Raw genomic sequence first — 20127 nt, 5'->3', positions numbered from 1 at the left:
TGACAAAGGATGCAAGGAATATACAATGGAGAAAAGACAGTCTCCTCAATAAGTGGTACTGGAGAAACTGGATAGCTACATGTAAGAGAATGAAATTAGAACATTCTCTAACATCATACACAAAAATAAACTCAAAATGGATCAAAGACCTAAATGTAAGGCTGGATACTAAAAAACTATTAGAGGAAAACGGGCAGAATATTCTCTTACATAAATCACAGCAATATCTTTCTGGATCTGTCTCCTAGAGTAATGGAAACAAAAACAAAAATAAACAAACAGGACCTAATTAAACTTAAAAGCTTTTGCACAGCAAACAAAACCATAAACAAAATGAAAAGACAACCTACAGAATGGGAGAAAATATTTGCAAACAAATGACCAACAAGGGATGAATCTCCAAAATATATAAACAGCTCATAAAGCTCAATATCAAAACTACAAACAACCCAATCAAAAAATGGGCAGAAGACCTAAATAGACATGTCTCTAAAGAAGACATATAGATAGATGGCCAAAATGCACATCAAAAGATGTTGAACATCACTAATTATTAGAGAAATGCAAATCAAAACTACAATCAGGTATCACCTCACATCGGTTAGAATGGGCATCATCAGAAAATCTACAAACAACAGATGCTATAGAGGGTGTGGAGACAAGGAAACTCTCTTGCACTGTTGGTGGGAATGTAAACTGATACAGCCACTATGGAGAACAGTATGGAGGTTCCTTAAAAAACTAAAAAGAGAATTACCATATGACCCAGCAATCCCAGTACTGGGCATATACCCTGAGAAAATCATAATCCAAAAAGACACATGCACCCCAATGTTCATTGCATCACTATTTACAATAACCAGGTCATGGAAACAACCTAAATGCCCATTGACAGATGAATGGATAAAGAAGATGTTGTACACATATACAATGGAATATTACTCAGCCATAAAAAGGAACAAAATTGGGTCATTTGTAGAGACGTAGATGAACCTAGAGACTGTCATACAGAGTGAAGTAAGTCAGAAAAAGAAAAACAAATATTGTATATTAATGCATATATGTGGAATCTAGAAAAATGGTACAGATGAACCTGTTTGCAGGGCAGAAATTGAGACACAGATGTAGAGAACAAATGTATGGACACCAAGGGGGGAAGCGAGGGGTTGTGGTGGTGGTGGGATGAGTTGGAAGATTGGCATTGACATGTATACACTGATGTGTATAAAATTGATGACTAATAAGAACCTGCTGTATAAGAAAATAAATTAATTAAATTAATTTAAAAAAACACAATAAGGTATTACAAACAAAGAAAGAAAACCATAATTCAAAAAGATACATGCACTCCAACACTCATTGCAGCACTATTTACAACAGCCAAGACATGGAAGCAACTTAAATGTCCATCAACAGAGGAATGGATAAAGAAGATGTGGTACACACATACAATGGAATGTTACTCAGTCATAAAAAAGAACAAAATAATGCCATTTGCAGGAACATGGATGACTTAGAGACTGTCATACTGAGTGAAGTAAGTCAGACAGAGAAAGACAAATATCATAGGATATCCCTTATATGTTGAATCTAAAAAAAGGATACAAATGAACTTATCTACAAAAGAGAAATAGAGTGACAGATGTAGAAAACAAATTTATGGTTAGCAGTGGTTAGGGGGAGGGATAAATTGGGAGACTGGGACTGACATATACAGATTGCTATATATAAAATAGATAACTAATAAGGACTTGCTGTATAGCACAGGGAACTCTACTCAATAGTCTGTAATGGCCTATATGGGAAAAGAACTTAAAAAAGACTGGAGATATATATATATATATATATATATATATATATATATATATATATATGTATATATGTATAACTGATTCACTTTGCTGTACACCTGAAACTAACACAACATTGTAAATCAACTATACTCCAATAAAAATTTTAAAAAATAATAAAAATAATATTAACAGAAAAAAAAGAAAGAAAGAAAAGATAGGTGTACTCCAATATTCACTGCAGCACTATTTACAATAGCCAAGACATGGAAGCAACCTAAATGCCCATCGACAGATGAATGGATAAAGAAAATGTGGTGTGTGTGTGTATATATATATATATATATATATATATATATATATATATATATATATATATATATACACACACACACACATACATATACATATATATATGTATATAATGGAATATTACTTAGCCATAAAAAAGAATAAAATTCTTTTTATTTACAGCAACGTGAATGGACCTGAGCGAAGTAAGTCAGACAGAGAAATACAAATGTCCTATGTTATCACTTATATGTGGAATCTAAAAAATGATACAAATGAACTTATTCACAAAACAGAAATAGACTCACAGACATAGAAAAGAAACTTATGATTACCAAAGGGGAAAGGTGATAGGGATGGATAAATTAGGAATTTGAGAGTAACATATACACAGCACTATATATAAAATAGATAAACAACAAGGACCTACTGTATAGCACAGGGACTATACTCAATATCTTGTAATAATCTACATGGGAAAAGAATTTGTAAAAGAATATCTGTCTATCTATATCTATCTATCTATCTATCTATCTATCTATCTATCTATATATATTTGAATCACTTTGCTGTACACCTGAAACTAACATAACATTGTAAATCAACTTTACTTCAATAAAATAACTTATTCTTATTTATTAAAAAGACAAATACTGTATGATTCCAGTTATTTGAGGTAACCAGAATAATCTAAGTGTGGAAACAGAAAATAAAATGGTGGTTGCTAGGGGCTGGAGGTAAGAGGAAATGAAGAGTAGTTATTAATGGGCACAGAGTTTCAGTTTTGTAGGATAAAAGAGTTCTGGAGATTGGTTTCACAACACTGTAGATATGTTTACTATTATTGAATACTATACTAAAAAATGGTTGAGATGGTAACTTTTATGTTATGTGTATTTTACCACAATTAAAAAAATTAATTATGGCAAAATTGTGCTAAAATAAGAATTCTTGGGTTCTGATAATGGCTGAGTAGCTCCTATAGGATCAAATCTACATATAACAACTATAAACTCTGAGAGGAAAAAAATAACATGAACACACTGAAAAGTAGCCAAAAGCAAGCAGAAACTGTAAGACGATTAGCACTTAAAAGAAAAGAGTGGCACTGGAAGATTTCCCATTTTTTTTTAATGGCTTTTAGCTGAAAGTAGGCTTAAAGAACCAGAGGATAGAGTCTAGGCTGACCAAAGTAGCTAAAAAGTGAAAAATCTTGGAGTGGAGAGAGAGAAAGAGGAAAGCCTCAAATTCTATGCAACAATCCTGCCAGTTTGGGCTGACCCTGAACTACACATAAACTACACATGAACAGTGCAGACTCAGCAACCTAATTAAAGTTAAAATAACTCAATAGTGATTATCACTGCCACTTACTCCAGGGAGATAGAGCTTGGAATCTGACTTCAGTTAAATTAACTGCCCACTAGCACACAGAAAATTAACAGTGTTCACAGAAATACAGGCATACCTTGAAGACACTGTAGTTTTTGTTCCAGACCACCACAATGAAGTGGATATTGCAATAAAAGGAGTCACACAAATTGTTTGGTTTCCCAGGGCATATAAAAGTTATGTTTACACTATATTGTAGTCTATTAAATGTGCAGTAGCATTATGTCTAAAAAAAAACCTTAATTAAAAAATACTTTATTGCTAAAAGATGCTAACAATCATCTGAGCTTTTAGCAAGTCATAATCTTTCTGCAATAGTAAAATCAAAGATCACTGATCACTATAACAAATATAATAATAATGATAGTAATAATAATAATGTTAGAAATATTGTAAGGATTAGGAAAATGTAGCACGGAGATACAAAGTGAGCAAATGCTGTTGGAAAAATGGTGCCAATAGACTTGCTCGACACAAGGTTGCCACAAGCCTTCAATATGTAAAAACCACAATTATTTGTGAAGCATGATAAAGTGAAGCATAATAAAACGAGATATACCTATATAACTGAATTCTAGAGTTACTTACAATGAACAGGAAACAGTCCAAAATTACTAAACATACAAAAAAACAGAGGAACGTGACCAACACTCAAGAGAAAAGTCAATTAGTGGAGACAAACCCCAGGATGAACCAGGTGTTAGAATTAGCAGACAAGGACTTTAAAGGAAAAAACACACCTATAATGAATAAAATAGAAAATTTTAACAGAGAAATAGAAATTATAACAAAGATCCAAATGGAAATTCTAAAACCAAAAAAGTCAACATCTGAAATTTAAAAAAATCATTGTCTGGGCTTAACGGCAGATTAGAAATAAAAGAAGAGAGTTGATGAATCTGAGAATAGATCAATAGAAACTATTCAATATGAAGAATAAAGAAAAACAGATTTTAAAGAATTAGCAAAGAGCCAGGGACCTGTGGGATAATAAACTAAAGCTCTAATATACATGTAAACAGAGTTCCAAAAGGAGAGAATAAAGAGAATAGAGAAAAAATATATTTGAAAAAATACTGGCCAAAAATTCTTTATATTTCATGAAAACAGCATTCTCAAACATTGATTTTTGGGGTGTAAACTGATTTAACTTTTTATGAAAAGCAATTTGGCAATGTGAATCAAGAATCTTAAAAGGATTTATACGTACTTTAAGCTAGTAATTCTGCTTACAGGAATCTATTCCTAGGAAATAGGTAAAGTTAAAAATGTATGAACAGAAATGTTCCTCAAAGCATAATTTATTGTATAATAGTAAAACCTTATATTATCCAATAACAGGCTTATTAAATATTAAATAATAGTAGTCACACAATAAATATTTGTTAAATGAATTAATATCAAGTTTTCATAAAAGGACATCAGAAACTGGCATACACCAAAATAAGCAAAAAATAAAATTCTGTATAAGCATAATCCTTATTGCGATATAGAAATTATTATTATGAAAGAGATAGAAAGGGGAAAAGGCCTCAGAGGATTGTCTCTGAGTGGTAGGATTATGAATTATTTTTATTTTCTTCTTTACACTTTTCTATATTTTTCAAAAATATATAATGTGAATATATTTATTCATATGATCAGAAAACTGGATTCACCAATATGAAGCTATAAATATATACCAAGCATATCCTTAATATCTGTGTGCTACATATTTTTGCCTTCACCGACCACCCAAGTTTACCTTGGTCCAGAGCCACTCTCATTCATATCCAGACTGAGCTCTTGGGGTTTAGTAATGTCTTTATTAGCAACCAGTTCTCTTGACTTAAATACAGCTTGAGTTCTTAACCTGTAAATATAAATTTAGACATAGAAATAGACCAAACAATACTAAAATTTGTATGGAACCACAAAAGACCCTGAATAGCTAAATCTTGAGAAAGAAGAACAAAGTTGGAAGCATTACATTCTCTGATTTCAAACTATATTACAAAGCTATAGTCAAAACAGTACTGGCATACAATTCAACACTAAAACACCAAATAACCAGGTTAAAAAAATGGGCAGACGATCTGAATAGACATTTGTTCAAAGAAGACATACAGATGGCCAACAGGCACATGAAAAGATGCTTAACATCACTTATCATCAGGGAAATGAAAATCAAAACCATAATGAGATATCACCTCACACCTGTCAGAATGGCCATTATCAAGAAGACAGCAAATAACAAGTGTTGACAAGGATGTGAAGAAAAGGGAATTCTCGTGCACTGTTGGTAGGAATGTAAATTGCTGTAGCCACTATGGAAAACAGTACAGAGATTCCTCAATAAATTAAAAATAGAACTATTATATGATGTAGCAATTCCACTCCTGGGTATTTATCTGAAGAAAACAAAAACGCTAATTATTCAACAGAAAAGATACATGCATCCCTGTGTTCATTGCAGTATTATTTACAATAGCCAAGATATGGAAGCAACCTTAGTGTCCACCAACAGATGAATGGATAAAGAAGATGTGGTATATATATATAATGGAGTATTACACAGTCATAAAAAGGATAAAATCTTGCCATGTGCAACAACATGGATGGACTTGGAGGGTATTATGCTAAGTAAAATAAGTCAGACAGAGAAAGATAAATACTGTATGATTTCACTTATATGTGGACTCTAAAAACAAAACAAATGAACAAACATAATGAAACAGAAACAGAGTCATAGATATAGAGAACAAATAGGTGGTTGCCAGAGGGGAGACGGGTCAGGGAAGGTGAGAAATAGGTGAGGGAGATTAAGAGGTACAGTACAAATTTCCAGTTGCAAAATAAATGAGACATGGGTATGAAATGTACAGTATGGGGGATATAGTCAATAATTATGTAATGCCTTTGGTGACAGATGACAACTAGACTTATTGTGGTGATCATTTTGAAATGTATAGATATATCAAGTCACTGTGTTATATACCAGGAACTAACATAGTATTGTAGGTCAATTATACTTCAAAAACAAAGAAACAAACTCATAGGAAAAAAAAGGTGAGATTTGTGCTATCAGAGATGATAGGTAGGGAGAAAGGGAATTAGATAAAAGTAGTCAAAAGGTACAAACTTCCAATTATAAGATAAACAAGTATCAGGGATGTAATATACAACATAATAAATATAATTAACACTGCTGTATGTTATATATGAAAGTTGTTAAGAGAGTAAACCCTAATGGTTCTTATCACAAGGAAAAAACATTTTTTTCTATTTAATTTTGTATCTATATAAGATGATAGATATTCACTAAACTTATCTTGGTAGTCATTTCATGATGTATGTAAGTGAAATTACCATGCTGTACACCCTAAACTTATACAGTGCTGTATGCCAAATATAGCTTAATAAAACTAGAAGAGGGGCTTCCCTGCTGGCACAGTGGTTAAGAATCCACCTGCCAATGCAAGGGACATGGGTTCAATCCCTGGGCCGGGAAGATCCCACATGCCACGGAGCAACTAAGCCCGTGTACCACAACTACTGAGCCTGCGCTCTAGAGCCCGTGAGCCACATCTACTGAGCCCGTGTGCCACAACTACTGAAGCCTGCACACCTAGAGCCTGTGCTCCACAACAAGAGAAGCCACCACAATGAGCAGCCTGCACACCACAACAAAGAGTAGCCCCAGCTCACCGCAACTAGAGAAAGCCCATGCACAGCAACAAAGACCCAATGCAGCCAAAGATAAATAAATAAATTTATTTAAAAAAACTAGAAGTAAAAAGAGTAAATCAGAAATAAATAGAAGTAAGAAAAATACTAAATCAAAATACAAAATCAAATGAGTGAGTATACACACCCACACATACAAACTGACATATAAACAGTCACAAAGACCAATAAAACAGAAAAGAAAACCCAGAAATAAACCCTTGCATATATGGTCAACTAATCTTTGATCAGGGCACTTAGAATACACAGTTGGGAAAGGATAGTCTCTTCAATAAATGGTTTTGGGAACAATGGACAGCCCCGTGCAAAAGAATGAAATTAGACCAGTATCTTACACGTTACACATCACATAAGAATGAACTCAAAATGGGTTAAAGACTAGAATGTAAGACCTAAAACCATGAAAGTCGTAGAAGAAAACATAGGTGGTAAGCTCACTGACATAGTCTTAGTGATGATCTTTTGGAGCTGACACAAAAAATAAAGGCAACAAAAAGCAAAAATAAATAAGTGGGACTACATCAAACTATAAAGCCTCTGCACAGCAAAGGAAACCACAAACAAAATGAAAAGGAGACCTACCAAGTGGGAGAAAATATTTGCAAATCATATATCTGATAAAGGGGTAATATCCAAAATATATAAGGAACTTATATAATTCAATAGCAAAAAACCAAACAATCCAATTAAAAAATGAGCAGAGGATGTGAATAGACATTTTCCCAAAGAAGGCATACATATGGCTAACAGGTACATGAAAAGATGCTCAATATCACTAATCATCAGGGAAATGCAAATCAAAACTACAATGAGATATCACCTCATACCTGTTAGAATGGCTATTATCAAAAAGACAAGAAACAACAATTGTTGGTGAGGATATGGAGAATTGGGAATCCCTATATATTCTTGGTGAGAATGTAAAGTGGTACAGTCATTATGGAAAACAGTATGGAAGATCCTCAAAAATTTAAAAATAGAACTACCATATGACCTAGCAATTGGGTATTTATCTTAAGGAAATGAAATTTGTATCTTAAAGAGATGTCTGCGCTTCCATGTTCATTGCTGCATTAATCACAATAGCCAAGATATGGAATCAACCTAAGTATCTATTGACAGATGAATGGATAAAGAAGATGTGAGATACACACACACACACACACACAAACATACACACAGTGGAATATTATTCAGCCAGAAAAAAGAAGGAAATCCTGCCATTTGCAACAGCATTCATGAACCTAGAGGACATTATGTTCAGTGAACATACCAACATACCAAAATATGTGAGACTAACAAGCAGTGCTGAGAGGGAAATTTAGGGCACTAAATGCTTCCAGTAAAAAAGAAGAAAAATATCAAATCAATAATCTAAGCTCCCACCTTAAGACAGAAAAAAAGAACAAGATAAATCCAAAGCAAGCAGAAATAAGGAAATAATAAAGAAATGAATGAAATAAATAAATGAGACCCATATTATCTTGATAACAAAACCAAAGACAGTATAAAAAAAGAAAACTACAGACCAATATCCCTCATACATCTTGATATAAATATCCTTAACAAAATATTAGTGAATAGAAATTTGTAGTATATAAAAAGTATTATACACTATGACCAAGGAGATTTATTCCAGGGATACAATGCTAGGTCGATATTAAAAAGAACAGTCAATGCAACCCACCAGATTGGCAGGCTAAAAAAGAAAAATCACACAATCATGTCAATTAACACATAAAAGGTATTTGACAAAATTCAACAGTCATTATGGAAACTTTATATAATCTACAATAAAAATAAAAAATCAAACTTTATCAAAATTGAAAACTTTTGCTTTGTGAAAGATCCTTTTTGAGACTGAAAAGACAGGCTACAGACCAGGAGAAAATACTTGCAATCTAACTATCTGACAAAGGACTTATATCCTTTGAATATACAAGGAACTCTCAAAATTCAACAGGAAACCAATTCAAACAATCCAGTTGGAATATGGCAGAAATATTAAAGGGACAATTTACCCAAAAGGATGGAAGGAGGGCAAACTAGCAAGTGAAAAGATATTCAATATCACTAGCCATTAGGAAAATGCAAACTAAGACGACAATGAAATATCACTACACACAGATTAGAACATGTCAAATAAAAATCTGTGACACTATCAAATGCCGACAAGGATGTGGAGAAATGATCTTTCATACATTACTGGTAGAAAAGTATTTTAAACTAAATGTGGTGTAAGTTAAGTATGATCTTATCATAAGATATAGCAATCTTACTCCTAGTTTTCATTTGTAGAAACAAAAACCTTAGGCCACACAAAAACTTGTATTAGAATACATAGCAGCTCTATTTGTAGCAGAAAAAAACTGAAAACAACCAATTGTCTTTTAACAGATAAATGGTTAAACATATCATGGTATATCCATATCGTGGAATAGTACTCAGAAATCAAAAGGTACAATATATGCAACAACCTAGATGGATGTCAAGAACATTATGCTAAATGAGAAAAGCCAATATCAAAATTTCACATACTGTATAATTCCATTTATATAACATTTTCAAAATAACAAAATTATAGAAATAGACAACAGATTAGGAGTCTCCAGGGGTTAGGGATGGGGCGGCAGAGAGTGACTCTAACAGAAGAGTACAAAGGAAATCTTGGTGGTGCTGAAATAGTCCTGTATTTTGATTGTGGTGGTGGTTATACAAATCCACACATGTGATAAAATGGCATAGAAATACACATACACACTGTACCAATGTTAATTTACTAGTTTTGATAATATATTACAGTTGTATAAAATGTAGTCAGTGGGAGAAGCTGGTTTTTGCAACTTCTATCAATCTAAAAAATATAATTATTTAAAAATAAGGTTTTAAAAAATCTCTATACATATACATAAACGTTTACAATTTATATACACACAAAACTTGTTCAAAATCTGTGTTTCATAGCTCTTTCATCTAAGCTAGGGTGATCAAGAGAACAATAAAGACTTTATTATCATTATGCAGCACTATTTGAACATACAATGCTGTTCAAATGAACATGATGCCTAATCTAAAATTACCCATTCTCCCTTGCTAGACTGTGACCTCTTTAAAGACTGCACTTGAAAATTTTTTTATCTATCCCAAGTACCTAGAACCATTCCTCACATAACATAGGCATTCGATAAATGTTTGTTGAATGAAGTTCTTAGAAGAGACTACACATTAACTGGAGTATTAGAGATTGGGGTCATAAAATTGAAGCAACATTTCAGCCTTTGGTTACAATCTTGTTACAAGAGACTTCATTTTCACTTCCTTTAAAAGCCTCCAGGTTTCAACAATGAAGAATAAAACTATCTGATCATGAAGGAAGAGAAAGAGGAAGACCATTTTTGCTTCCTAGAAGAGTCAGTATTACACTGGTAGGAAAAATGTCAAGATGGAACTTCCAAAGAAATTAGAATTTAAAAAATATTAGGCAAGATCTGAAAATGAAAGAAAATTAACTCCAAGAAGTAAAAGAAAATAACACTAGTATTAAGTGTGTCTGTATAGGATCTATGTGTCTAAGAATGCATACAAAGGGGAAATGGTATGTTTGACTAAGGAGGAAATGGCAGGGAAAGACATGCACACACACACACACACACACACACACACACAAATTCCCTACGAAAACTTGAAACTTACTTTTTAAAAAAGACATAAATGCCATATTTTCTTGTGTTTAAAATACAACTGTGTCTGATTTATTACTATTTTTAAACTAAGATAACAAATTTTATGATTGCATGTAAAACTATGCTGAATACTACATGATATAAAACAGGACTTTAGCTTTTGAAACATTGTTCTCAGGGGAAAATTGTTACAGGAAGAACAGTTTAAATGTGGGTAAGTGTATAAGAAACTGGTTATTGAACAGGCTATGCTTCATGACCAGAAAAGACTGAATTAGAAGGTTCCCATCATTTGTTGCATGGAATGATGACAGCTAGCCACACTTCGGTCTGACTTCACATCCTGAAATCTCAAGCTTTTACTTAATGGTAATATTCTCTACAATGACATCAAACAGCAAAGGATTTTGTGTAATGGTAATATTTAAAAATACTGTCTTTCGAATCCAGCAAAAATTATACTGGACTGCTGAGAAGTAGATATTCTAAGCTAATGTTTTGGAAGACAAGGTAATCTTTCAAGTCTTCCCCAAAAGACAGTGCAATTTACTTGGAAGTCATAGCTGGTGTGCATCTTGAGCAAACCAAAGTCCCGAGGAACTTCTGTTCCTACACATCTGTTATAGTAACACAGCTGTCATTTTATACTGTGTTCTCCAAGCTATAGATACTGCTGAAAGAACAGATAGGACTCACCAGTTATAGTCCAGTCGAGACTGATGAAGCTGCTGCTGTTTTAGGAGTAGTTTTGTCTCCTGCTGGGCCAGTAGATGCTGAAGGCGTTCCTTTTCAATTTCCAGCTCCATTTTCTGAAGCATGAGTTGCTGCCTTCTATCTTCTGAGAGTTGCTTTTTGACATCAGTTTCACTAGGCTGCAGTGCCCCTTGGCCACGCATCAGAGATGCCCAGAAAAGCCCACAATACCTGCATGATTCCAGATGTGTCTTGGAATATTGAGGGGCCATGTTTGTCGGATGGCTCTCACGAACATGATCCGCATTTTCAGAAAGTCTACGACCACAACACTGACTAGATGGAGTAGCCTTAAGGTGTTGGCATTCCTTCATCTTCAGTTCCTCTGGTGGAACTTTCTCTGTAGGGACTGCATCTACTAGTTTTTTCCCTGGGGATCCATAATTACATGTTCTGGTCTCTGATGGCACGTTGTCCATATCCTCTTTGGGATAATGAAGGGCTGCTGGTTTCAAAGAATTATTCCTAAATTCCGCAAGGGATTCTGAAGCTGAGTCCTGATTTGCAGATTTAGGCCTTTGCTTGGTTTGAGTGTGGGTTTGTGGTTTGGCTACACTCAAGTAGGAACCATCCAGTCCCACAGACGAAGACCAGAGAGTGCTTTTCCTATTGGATACCTAAAAGGAACCGCAAGATCACTTGTCAAATAAGAGCACAATAGATCTTTTGACTTTTCAGAAATCAGTGATATGTGTTTACCAAGACAAAGCTGTGTTTTTGTCTTCTTAATTAATAAATGTTAGTATTCACGTAGCTAAACAGACAGGTGCCATAAAGCTAATCTCATTTTCAAACAATCTACATTTCAGTAAATCCACAAGGATGAGAAAAAGAAAGTGTTGCCACTCGCTGCTTAAGCAAGATTTCAGGAATTGCAAATAATGAGGGGTATATAGCATCAACTTTGAGAAGAAGAAAAACATTGAATGTTAATGCCTTAAAATGTTTAATTTTGAATACTAAGCCAAGAAATCCATTCAGCCACCTTAAATATCCTTTGATTGGCCATTACACAGCATGAGATTTGATGCATAACATTTCACCTTACACTGAACAGGATGTTAGTTACTGCTAGAAATTTGATGAGTTCTTATGAATATCTTTACAGCACACAGATAAGACCAGCCACTTTCCACAAAATATGATTCTAATCAAAAGCAGTTATTTAAATACAAAACATATTTAATTTCAGCTGTAAACATAAGTGATTTTTCAATTAAGCTGTTCAAGTGATTATAGTCTGATAGAACTCGGGCAGAAAGGAAGAGTTGCAAACTACCTTTGACAGACCAGTAGAGTGAGCTTTCCCAGCATTTTAGCCTCAAGCCTGTTTTATCAACGAGAGCAAAACTTAGTTCATATCAATGACTCTCAAACTTTAGGATGTATCAGAATCACCTGGAGGGCTTGTTCAATGTGAATTGCTTGGCTTACTCCCCAGAGTTTCCAATTTAGTAACTCTAGAGCAGAGTCAGAGAATCTGCATTTTTAACAAGTTCCAATCTGGAACCACACTTTGAGAACCACTGGTCTGTACCATGGGCCACTGGACTGCTCCTTTGTCCCTATTTTAAGGACCATTTTGATTACATCGGTCTTACCCATGTAATCCTGGCTAATTTCCTCATCTCAAGATCCTTAACTTAATCACATCTGTAAAGCCTCTTGTCATACAAAGTCGCTTGTGCCATATAAAATGACATTTACAGGTTCCAGGAATTAGGACATGGACATGTTTGGGAGGCTATTATTCAGTTTGCCCCAACTTCTTTTAAAGTAAGAACTAATTCATAAACAGTTGAGATGGTTATGTATTCCAGAGACATGTACTCTAGAATGAATGAATAATTGAGATCCCTAGCAGAGGGGGAAAAAAAATCCCACCAATTTACTTTGCAATAGTTGAAAATGAACTGATTGGTAAAAGGTGTCACCTAACATATATATAGAAATACAATTTGTCCTCTCCTATGATAAAAGAGGGCCATTACAACGACTCTTTTAAGATTTTGAGTTTCTAAAGCAATGTTAAAGGAGTTCTATTTAAATGAGAATGAGCCACATCTGCGGAGATGACTTGGGCCTCTTCAAAGCCACACAATTTTATATGCTGAGCAGATGACACGCTACATAAAAGGAACTAGTCCTAGGGCAAAATTTATGATAAACTACCTCATTAAAAAAATTAACCTTATTTTACACCTAAAGGAAAACTCTAGTCCACATTAATCTCCCCTACACTGAACTTCTGTAGCACTTATTGTCAACAGAAATATTTAACATTTATCACCTGCTATTTTGTATGATAAACCCTTTTTATAGATTATACTTTTAAAATGAGAAATACATTTTTTTAAAGTCCAGAAACTTAAATCAACTATTTTATATCATCATATAGTTTCTAATCCATGTATCATTAATATAACAGTAGATAGCATGTATATATTATTTTATATTCTCATTTTTGTTCCTTAACATTATTTACATATGTGCATTTTTAGGTATTTACATAGCTTACACTTACTTTAATGGTGCCGAGTGTTACATTACTCACAAACGTCAGGTATTTGGAATATTTCTAAAATATTTTGTAGTTAGCTTTTACGTTTTTGAGAGGCACTACAACTTAATGATTTCCATGCATGCTTTGCTCAAAGAGAATACTGCTCTGCCAATTACCTGCTGGGTGACTGTGCAACTTGGCAGACCGAGTTCTAAGATGGTCCTCAAGATTCCCATCCTTTTGGTGTCCCCACCCTGTATTATCTCCTCCCTTAAGTGAGGGTAGAACTTGTGAATATGATCAGATCAATCCTGTAGTTATGTTACCTTATATGGCAAAAAGGACTTTGTAGATATAACTGAGGCTCCAGCTGACTTTGAATTAATAAAAAGGGAGATTTTCTCATGCAGGCCAGACCTAGTCAGGTAAGCCCTTTAACAGAGGGTCTGGTGCCCTTCCCAAGATCAGAGATTCTCCTGCTGGCCTTGAAGAAATAAGCTACTGTGTTGTGGGAGGGCTTTTTTTTTTTTAAAGATTTTATTGAAGTAGAGTTGATTTACATGTTGTGTTAATTTCTGCTGTACAGCAAAGCAACTCAGTTACACATATATATTGGGTTGACCAAAAAGTTCCTTCAGTCAGTGAATACATTGTTCAATAAAGTTCTTGGTGAAAATGAAAAAAATGTGTCTTTTACTTAAAACCGAACGAACTTTTGGGCCAAACCAATATATTCTTTTTCATATTCATTATGGTTTGTCACAGGATATTGAATATAGTTGCCTGTGCTAATACAGTAGGACCTTGCTGTTTATCCATCCTATACATAATAGTTTGCATCTGCTAACCCCAGACCCATATATAGAGAACAGTCTTGTGGTTGCCAAGGGGAGTGGGGTGGGGGGAAGGAATGGGAGTTTGGGATTAGCAGAGGCAAACTATTAAACATAGGGTGGGATGGCTTATGGAGGGGCTCATGTGGCAATGACCTGTGGAGCAGAAGGCAGTTTCCAGACAACAGTGGCAAGAAAATGAGGCACCTACCATACATACACAAGGAAATAAATCCTGCCAACAACCCACTGAATGTAGCCCAGCTGGCATCTTGATTGCAGCCTTCTAAGATGAGCATAGGACCCAACTAAGCTGTGCCAGACTCTTGACCCACAGACACTGTGAGATAGTAAATGTGTGTTGTTTTAAGCTGCTAAGTTTGTAGTAATTTGTTACACAGCAATAAAAAACTAATATAGCATATTATCCAAGTTGCCTGAGCCTCAGGTTCCTCAACAGAAAACCAGGGATTAAAAATATCAGCTACATCAAAACTGAACGTGGTGGTGAGACAGATGAGTAGTTATCAAGGGTGCTAATTTATAAGGGTACTAATTTACAAAAAGGAAACACAAACCTTATATTCACCCAACTTCTTTCAAGGAGAACATTGTGGTGTATGTGTGCCGGGGGAGTGGGGTGGGGTGAGATCACCAAGGGGCATGTTCAGTTACAACACATTATCTCTGAACTGTCTTCAAGGAGAATGAGTTCAGTTATCTATCTTCATTTTGCTACAGTGAGGTTTGTAGTTGGGCCAGAGTTGAATTGCTTGAGATAATAGAGAGATTCTTCATCTTTCTCCTTCATATAAAGGATGTCAGTCTTAACACTAATATCTTGCACTGCCTCTTAAGGTTGTTGTGATGATTAGATGAGATAATTCATATAAAGTGCTTTGGATGGGGCTTAGTTTGCCTTTGGGACACACGGAAGTCACAGTGGGCCTAAATGAAACAGATGTATTTTTCTTTCTGGGGCTGCTCCATGCTTTCTATATGATATTTACAAATATAACTTCTCTTAACTAAGGCTTAAACTAACAACAAATCCCAAACTGCTGTCTCTGGTATATGGGTTTGACACAAATTTTTCAGATATATAACACTAACTTAGAAACCATTAGATTTTTTTTTAAATGGAAGCATAACTTATACACAATAAAATGAACATACCTTAAGTATACAGCTTGATGAATTTTTATACTTGCATTTACCCATGTAATCATCACCCAGATCAAGTTATAGAACAATTCCATTACCCCAGAAAGTTCCTCTGTGTCCTTTCTAGTCAATATCACATCCTCACACTCCCAGGAGTAACCATTATTCTGATTCTTATGATCATAGATTAGTTTTGCCTATGTTGAACTTCATATAAATGGAATCATACAGTATGCTACCCTTTTGTGACTGGTTTCTTAAGCTCAACATAATTTTTGAGTATCTTCTATGTTGCTGTGTATATCAATAGTTTACTCTTTTTTACTGCTGCATAGTACTTCATTGTATGAATAAAGCAAAATTTGTTTATCCTTTTATTGGATTAGGTTGTTTCCAATTTAGGGCTATTATACATAAAGCTGCTAAGAATATTCTCATACAAGCCATTTTTTAAGACATACACATTTGTTTCTCTTGGGCACAGGGTAGGCATATTTGCCTTTATTAGAAACAGCCAATAAGCTTTCCAAAGTGGTTATTCCGTTTCACATCCCCATCCACAAATTAAGAGAATCCCAGTTGCTTCACATTCACAGCAGCACTCCTTAGTGTGTTTCATTTTTAGACAATCTGGTGCCTGTATAGTTAAATAACACTGTGGTTTTATTTTCCATTTCCCTGATATGTAATGATATTAATGAACATATGCTTATTGGTCATTTGGATATCTTCTTTTATGAAGTTCTTGTTGAAACTAATATATTTAAATAATTCAAAATAATTTTTAAAGGAGTGAAGATGAGAAATGAAAAATGAAGGTCAGGGAAGACAATTTCATGCAAATTGTTTCTGCTGAGATAACTTGGCTCTAAATGGTCACCTTCATTGACCACTGAATGCAGAACATGCTCCCAGAATACCCTGTCACTTTGGCTTTTCTCAACTCAGAGTTTACCATATACTGTGCTAAATGTTTTACATATTCAACCTATTATTCTTAACAACAATTCTGTAAGGTAGTTATTATAATTAGCATTTTACAGATGAGAAAATGAAGTTCAAGGAATCAATACAACTTTCCCAAGGTCACATCAATACAATATGTGAGACATGGGACTATGCCTCACTCCAAATCTGTAATCTTCCATTGCTTTCTGCTGTAGATCTTTTTAAAATAATTCTTTAATATGAAATACATTAAACATAGAAAAGTACACAAAACAATTATGAGCAAGGCAATGTCCAATGTAACTACCATCCAAGATATAGAAAATGACCCTTGTCTTCTGTACTCAGAAGACCCTGATGGCCCTGAGCAATCACCACTCTCTACCTCTCTTGCCAAAGGGAATGACTACCTTGAGTTTAATGGGAATCACTTCTTTGCTTTAATACTTCTCTGCTTAAGTATCCATACTAGAGTTCAGTTTTACCTGCTTATTTTTAAAGTATAAATGAAATCATATGATATACATTCTTTTGTGTTTAACTTCTTTCACCCAAAGTTATATTTGTGAAGTTCATACATGGTGCTGCATGTGGCTATATTTTCATAGCTATATAGCAGGGGTCAGCAAATTTATTCTGTAAAGGGTCTGACAATAAACACTTTAAACTTTGCAGTCCATACAGACTTTGTCATAACTACTCAGTTATGCTTTTGTAGTGTGAAAGCAAGAGATAATACATAAATGAATAACTATTCTAGGAAAACCTTATTTGTAGACACACTGAAATTTAAATTTCATGTAATTTTCCCATTTCATGAAATATTCTTTTTTTCCCAACCATCTAAAAAGCTAAAACCATTCTTAGCTCATGAGTTGTACAAAACGATACAGTTAGCTAGATTTAGCATTCCACAGTTTGCCAAGTGAACTTGATAATTACGTTGCGTGCTCTTCCATTTAAAGGAGTCTATGAATATACTAAGATATGGTCAAAACTCAATAAGCAAACTGAACAATATGACTTGGGATGTGCTATCTATTTACATGTTTTCTGTGTGATGAAAATGAGTTGGACTGAGTGCTTAATTAGAAATAAACATAAAGCATGTAGAAGAATATACCTGGGCAGGACAAACACATTGTATAAATTAAAAAAAAAGTTTAGATAGAAAATGATCTATGGAAAACAACAAATAAAAAAGTTAAGGTCAAAATGGTAGCATATTAGGATTTGTCTTATATAAAAGGTACCATAATCTTGGCTACATCTTTAGACTCTAGATGTGGCAGAAATGAAGCTATAAAATCTTTGACAGGGTATGCTGTGGGATTTACTGTACAAAGGAAAGATGAGGAGAAAATGCAGGCAATACTTGTCTTATGACAGAGTAGAAGCATAATCTCTTAATTTGGGTAGACACAGGCCAATGACTAGATAAAAAAAACACCAATGAGAAAAGTATAAGGTTTAAAAAAAAGTGTGAGAGACTTATCTTGGACACAAAGAAGAATTTTCTGATACTGAAAGTTAGTAAATTTCTGAGTTGGAAGGTTTTCAGAATCTTTAAGATACTCTTTTAAAATATGACAGATATTTTTAAAAGACTTCATAGAAAATAAAGGATGTCTATTTTATAAACATTTATGATATGATCTTGTATGCATGCATGGAAGCACACACAGATGTGTAGGTACATATATGAACATACACATTCCTATGGTAATCTAGGGCTTTCTGGTGTTCTCACATAATAAAAAATAACTGCAGTATTGCTTCATAAAATACCATCAACAAGTAAACAGTGATGTTTTATAAATTTCTGCAAATCATTTTTGCAGGCCTGGCCAATCTCTGCTATGAGCCATAAGGAGAGAGCCAAACTAAACTGCAGTAATTATTTCCTGCCACAGGTTGTTATTTACATAATTAGGAAGAGATTACTTACAATGCATTTATGAGTTGTTAACTACAGGATTAGTCAATAGTACCAACAGATCTTATTGGTATTCATTTCTCTAATGGTAAATAATAATTTACGATCCTGGCAAGCACCCTATTAACAATCCTCATATTCCCACGGATAGCCTTATAAGAATAAAAATCTCAATTTTGTAACTTCAGAATTTCCCCCTATCCTCTTTATTTTATGATGAAGTCAGAAATTCAAGAGCTAGATAATTATTTCTAAACCTAAACTACTGTGTGTGGGGCAGGTCATTGTATTACCCAGAACATTTGGAGTTAATATAAAATAAGGCAGAGAATGACAAGCTGCATTTTTAGTCAAGCTTACATGAACAAGTTGTCAAGCTGACAGAAGCTACGTAATGCAACAGCTGCACTGTATGGTTTGCCAAAGTCTCATCCCAAATAAATGTTCATTCTCCCCAGTGCAATTAACTCTCCTATACTGGCAGATTTTGCTAGATCATCAAGGTAGATTACCTTCTAGTGTTATGAACTAAATACTTACAGGTGTTATATCATCAGTTATAACTTACAAACTTTGGCATTTAGCAAGACATCCAGGCAAATGAATCATCTAATTTATGAATTATTTATAAGAAATTCACAGCATGCTCCTGGCATCATCCATGGCCTTTTCCAGGTCATATGACACCAATTAGAGCTGAATTTTAAATTATTCAATAACCTGAACTCTCTTGTCATTTAACATATAGATATCAACGCAGCAAACAAGTTAAATCTAATGGGCCCTCGAGGTTTAAGCTTCTCCACTGCACAATCGCTAAAGCTGTAGGCCATCAATGTAAGTAACAGAATGCAGCAGTCAAACACATTTGCAAGGCTCTAATAACTTTTTCTATTTCCCATAGGGACTGTGGCACAACCTAGGATTATTGAATCTAAAAGGCACTGAAGTCAATAATTATGAGATTTAAAAAGTATAGGCACACAAGATTGTACAAAAGACAGAATATTAGCAACAGATACCAAATGCAGTACCAACTCTTAAGATACATACACTATAGGCCTGCCAAAATTTTTAACAATAATTACCAGACTCAGAAAAGGATAAA

The 20127-nt window shown here is 34.2% G+C and overlaps 1 protein-coding gene across 2 annotated transcripts in view; it reads right to left on the bottom strand.

The window, feature by feature from the left end:
* KIAA1328 (KIAA1328 ortholog) overlaps positions 1–20127 on the bottom strand; it is a 383661-nt gene that overhangs the window by 132187 nt on the left and 231347 nt on the right. The window contains exons 7-8 of one of the 2 annotated variants that reach the window (XM_060118274.1): positions 11579–12252; positions 5218–5325 (exon numbers count right to left, since the gene is read on the bottom strand). In XM_060118274.1, coding sequence (XP_059974257.1) covers positions 5218–5325; positions 11579–12252 — 782 coding nt within the window. The remainder of the gene's footprint in view (positions 1–5217; positions 5326–11578; positions 12253–20127) is intronic. The other variant, XM_060118275.1, reaches the window with a different exon arrangement.

The sequence above is a fragment of the Mesoplodon densirostris genome, chromosome 15, assembly GCF_025265405.1.
Source record: "Mesoplodon densirostris isolate mMesDen1 chromosome 15, mMesDen1 primary haplotype, whole genome shotgun sequence".
NCBI lineage: Eukaryota > Metazoa > Chordata > Mammalia > Artiodactyla > Ziphiidae > Mesoplodon > Mesoplodon densirostris.
Note: the sequence above shows the minus strand (reverse complement) of the source record. Positions and strands in the feature narration are given on the sequence as shown.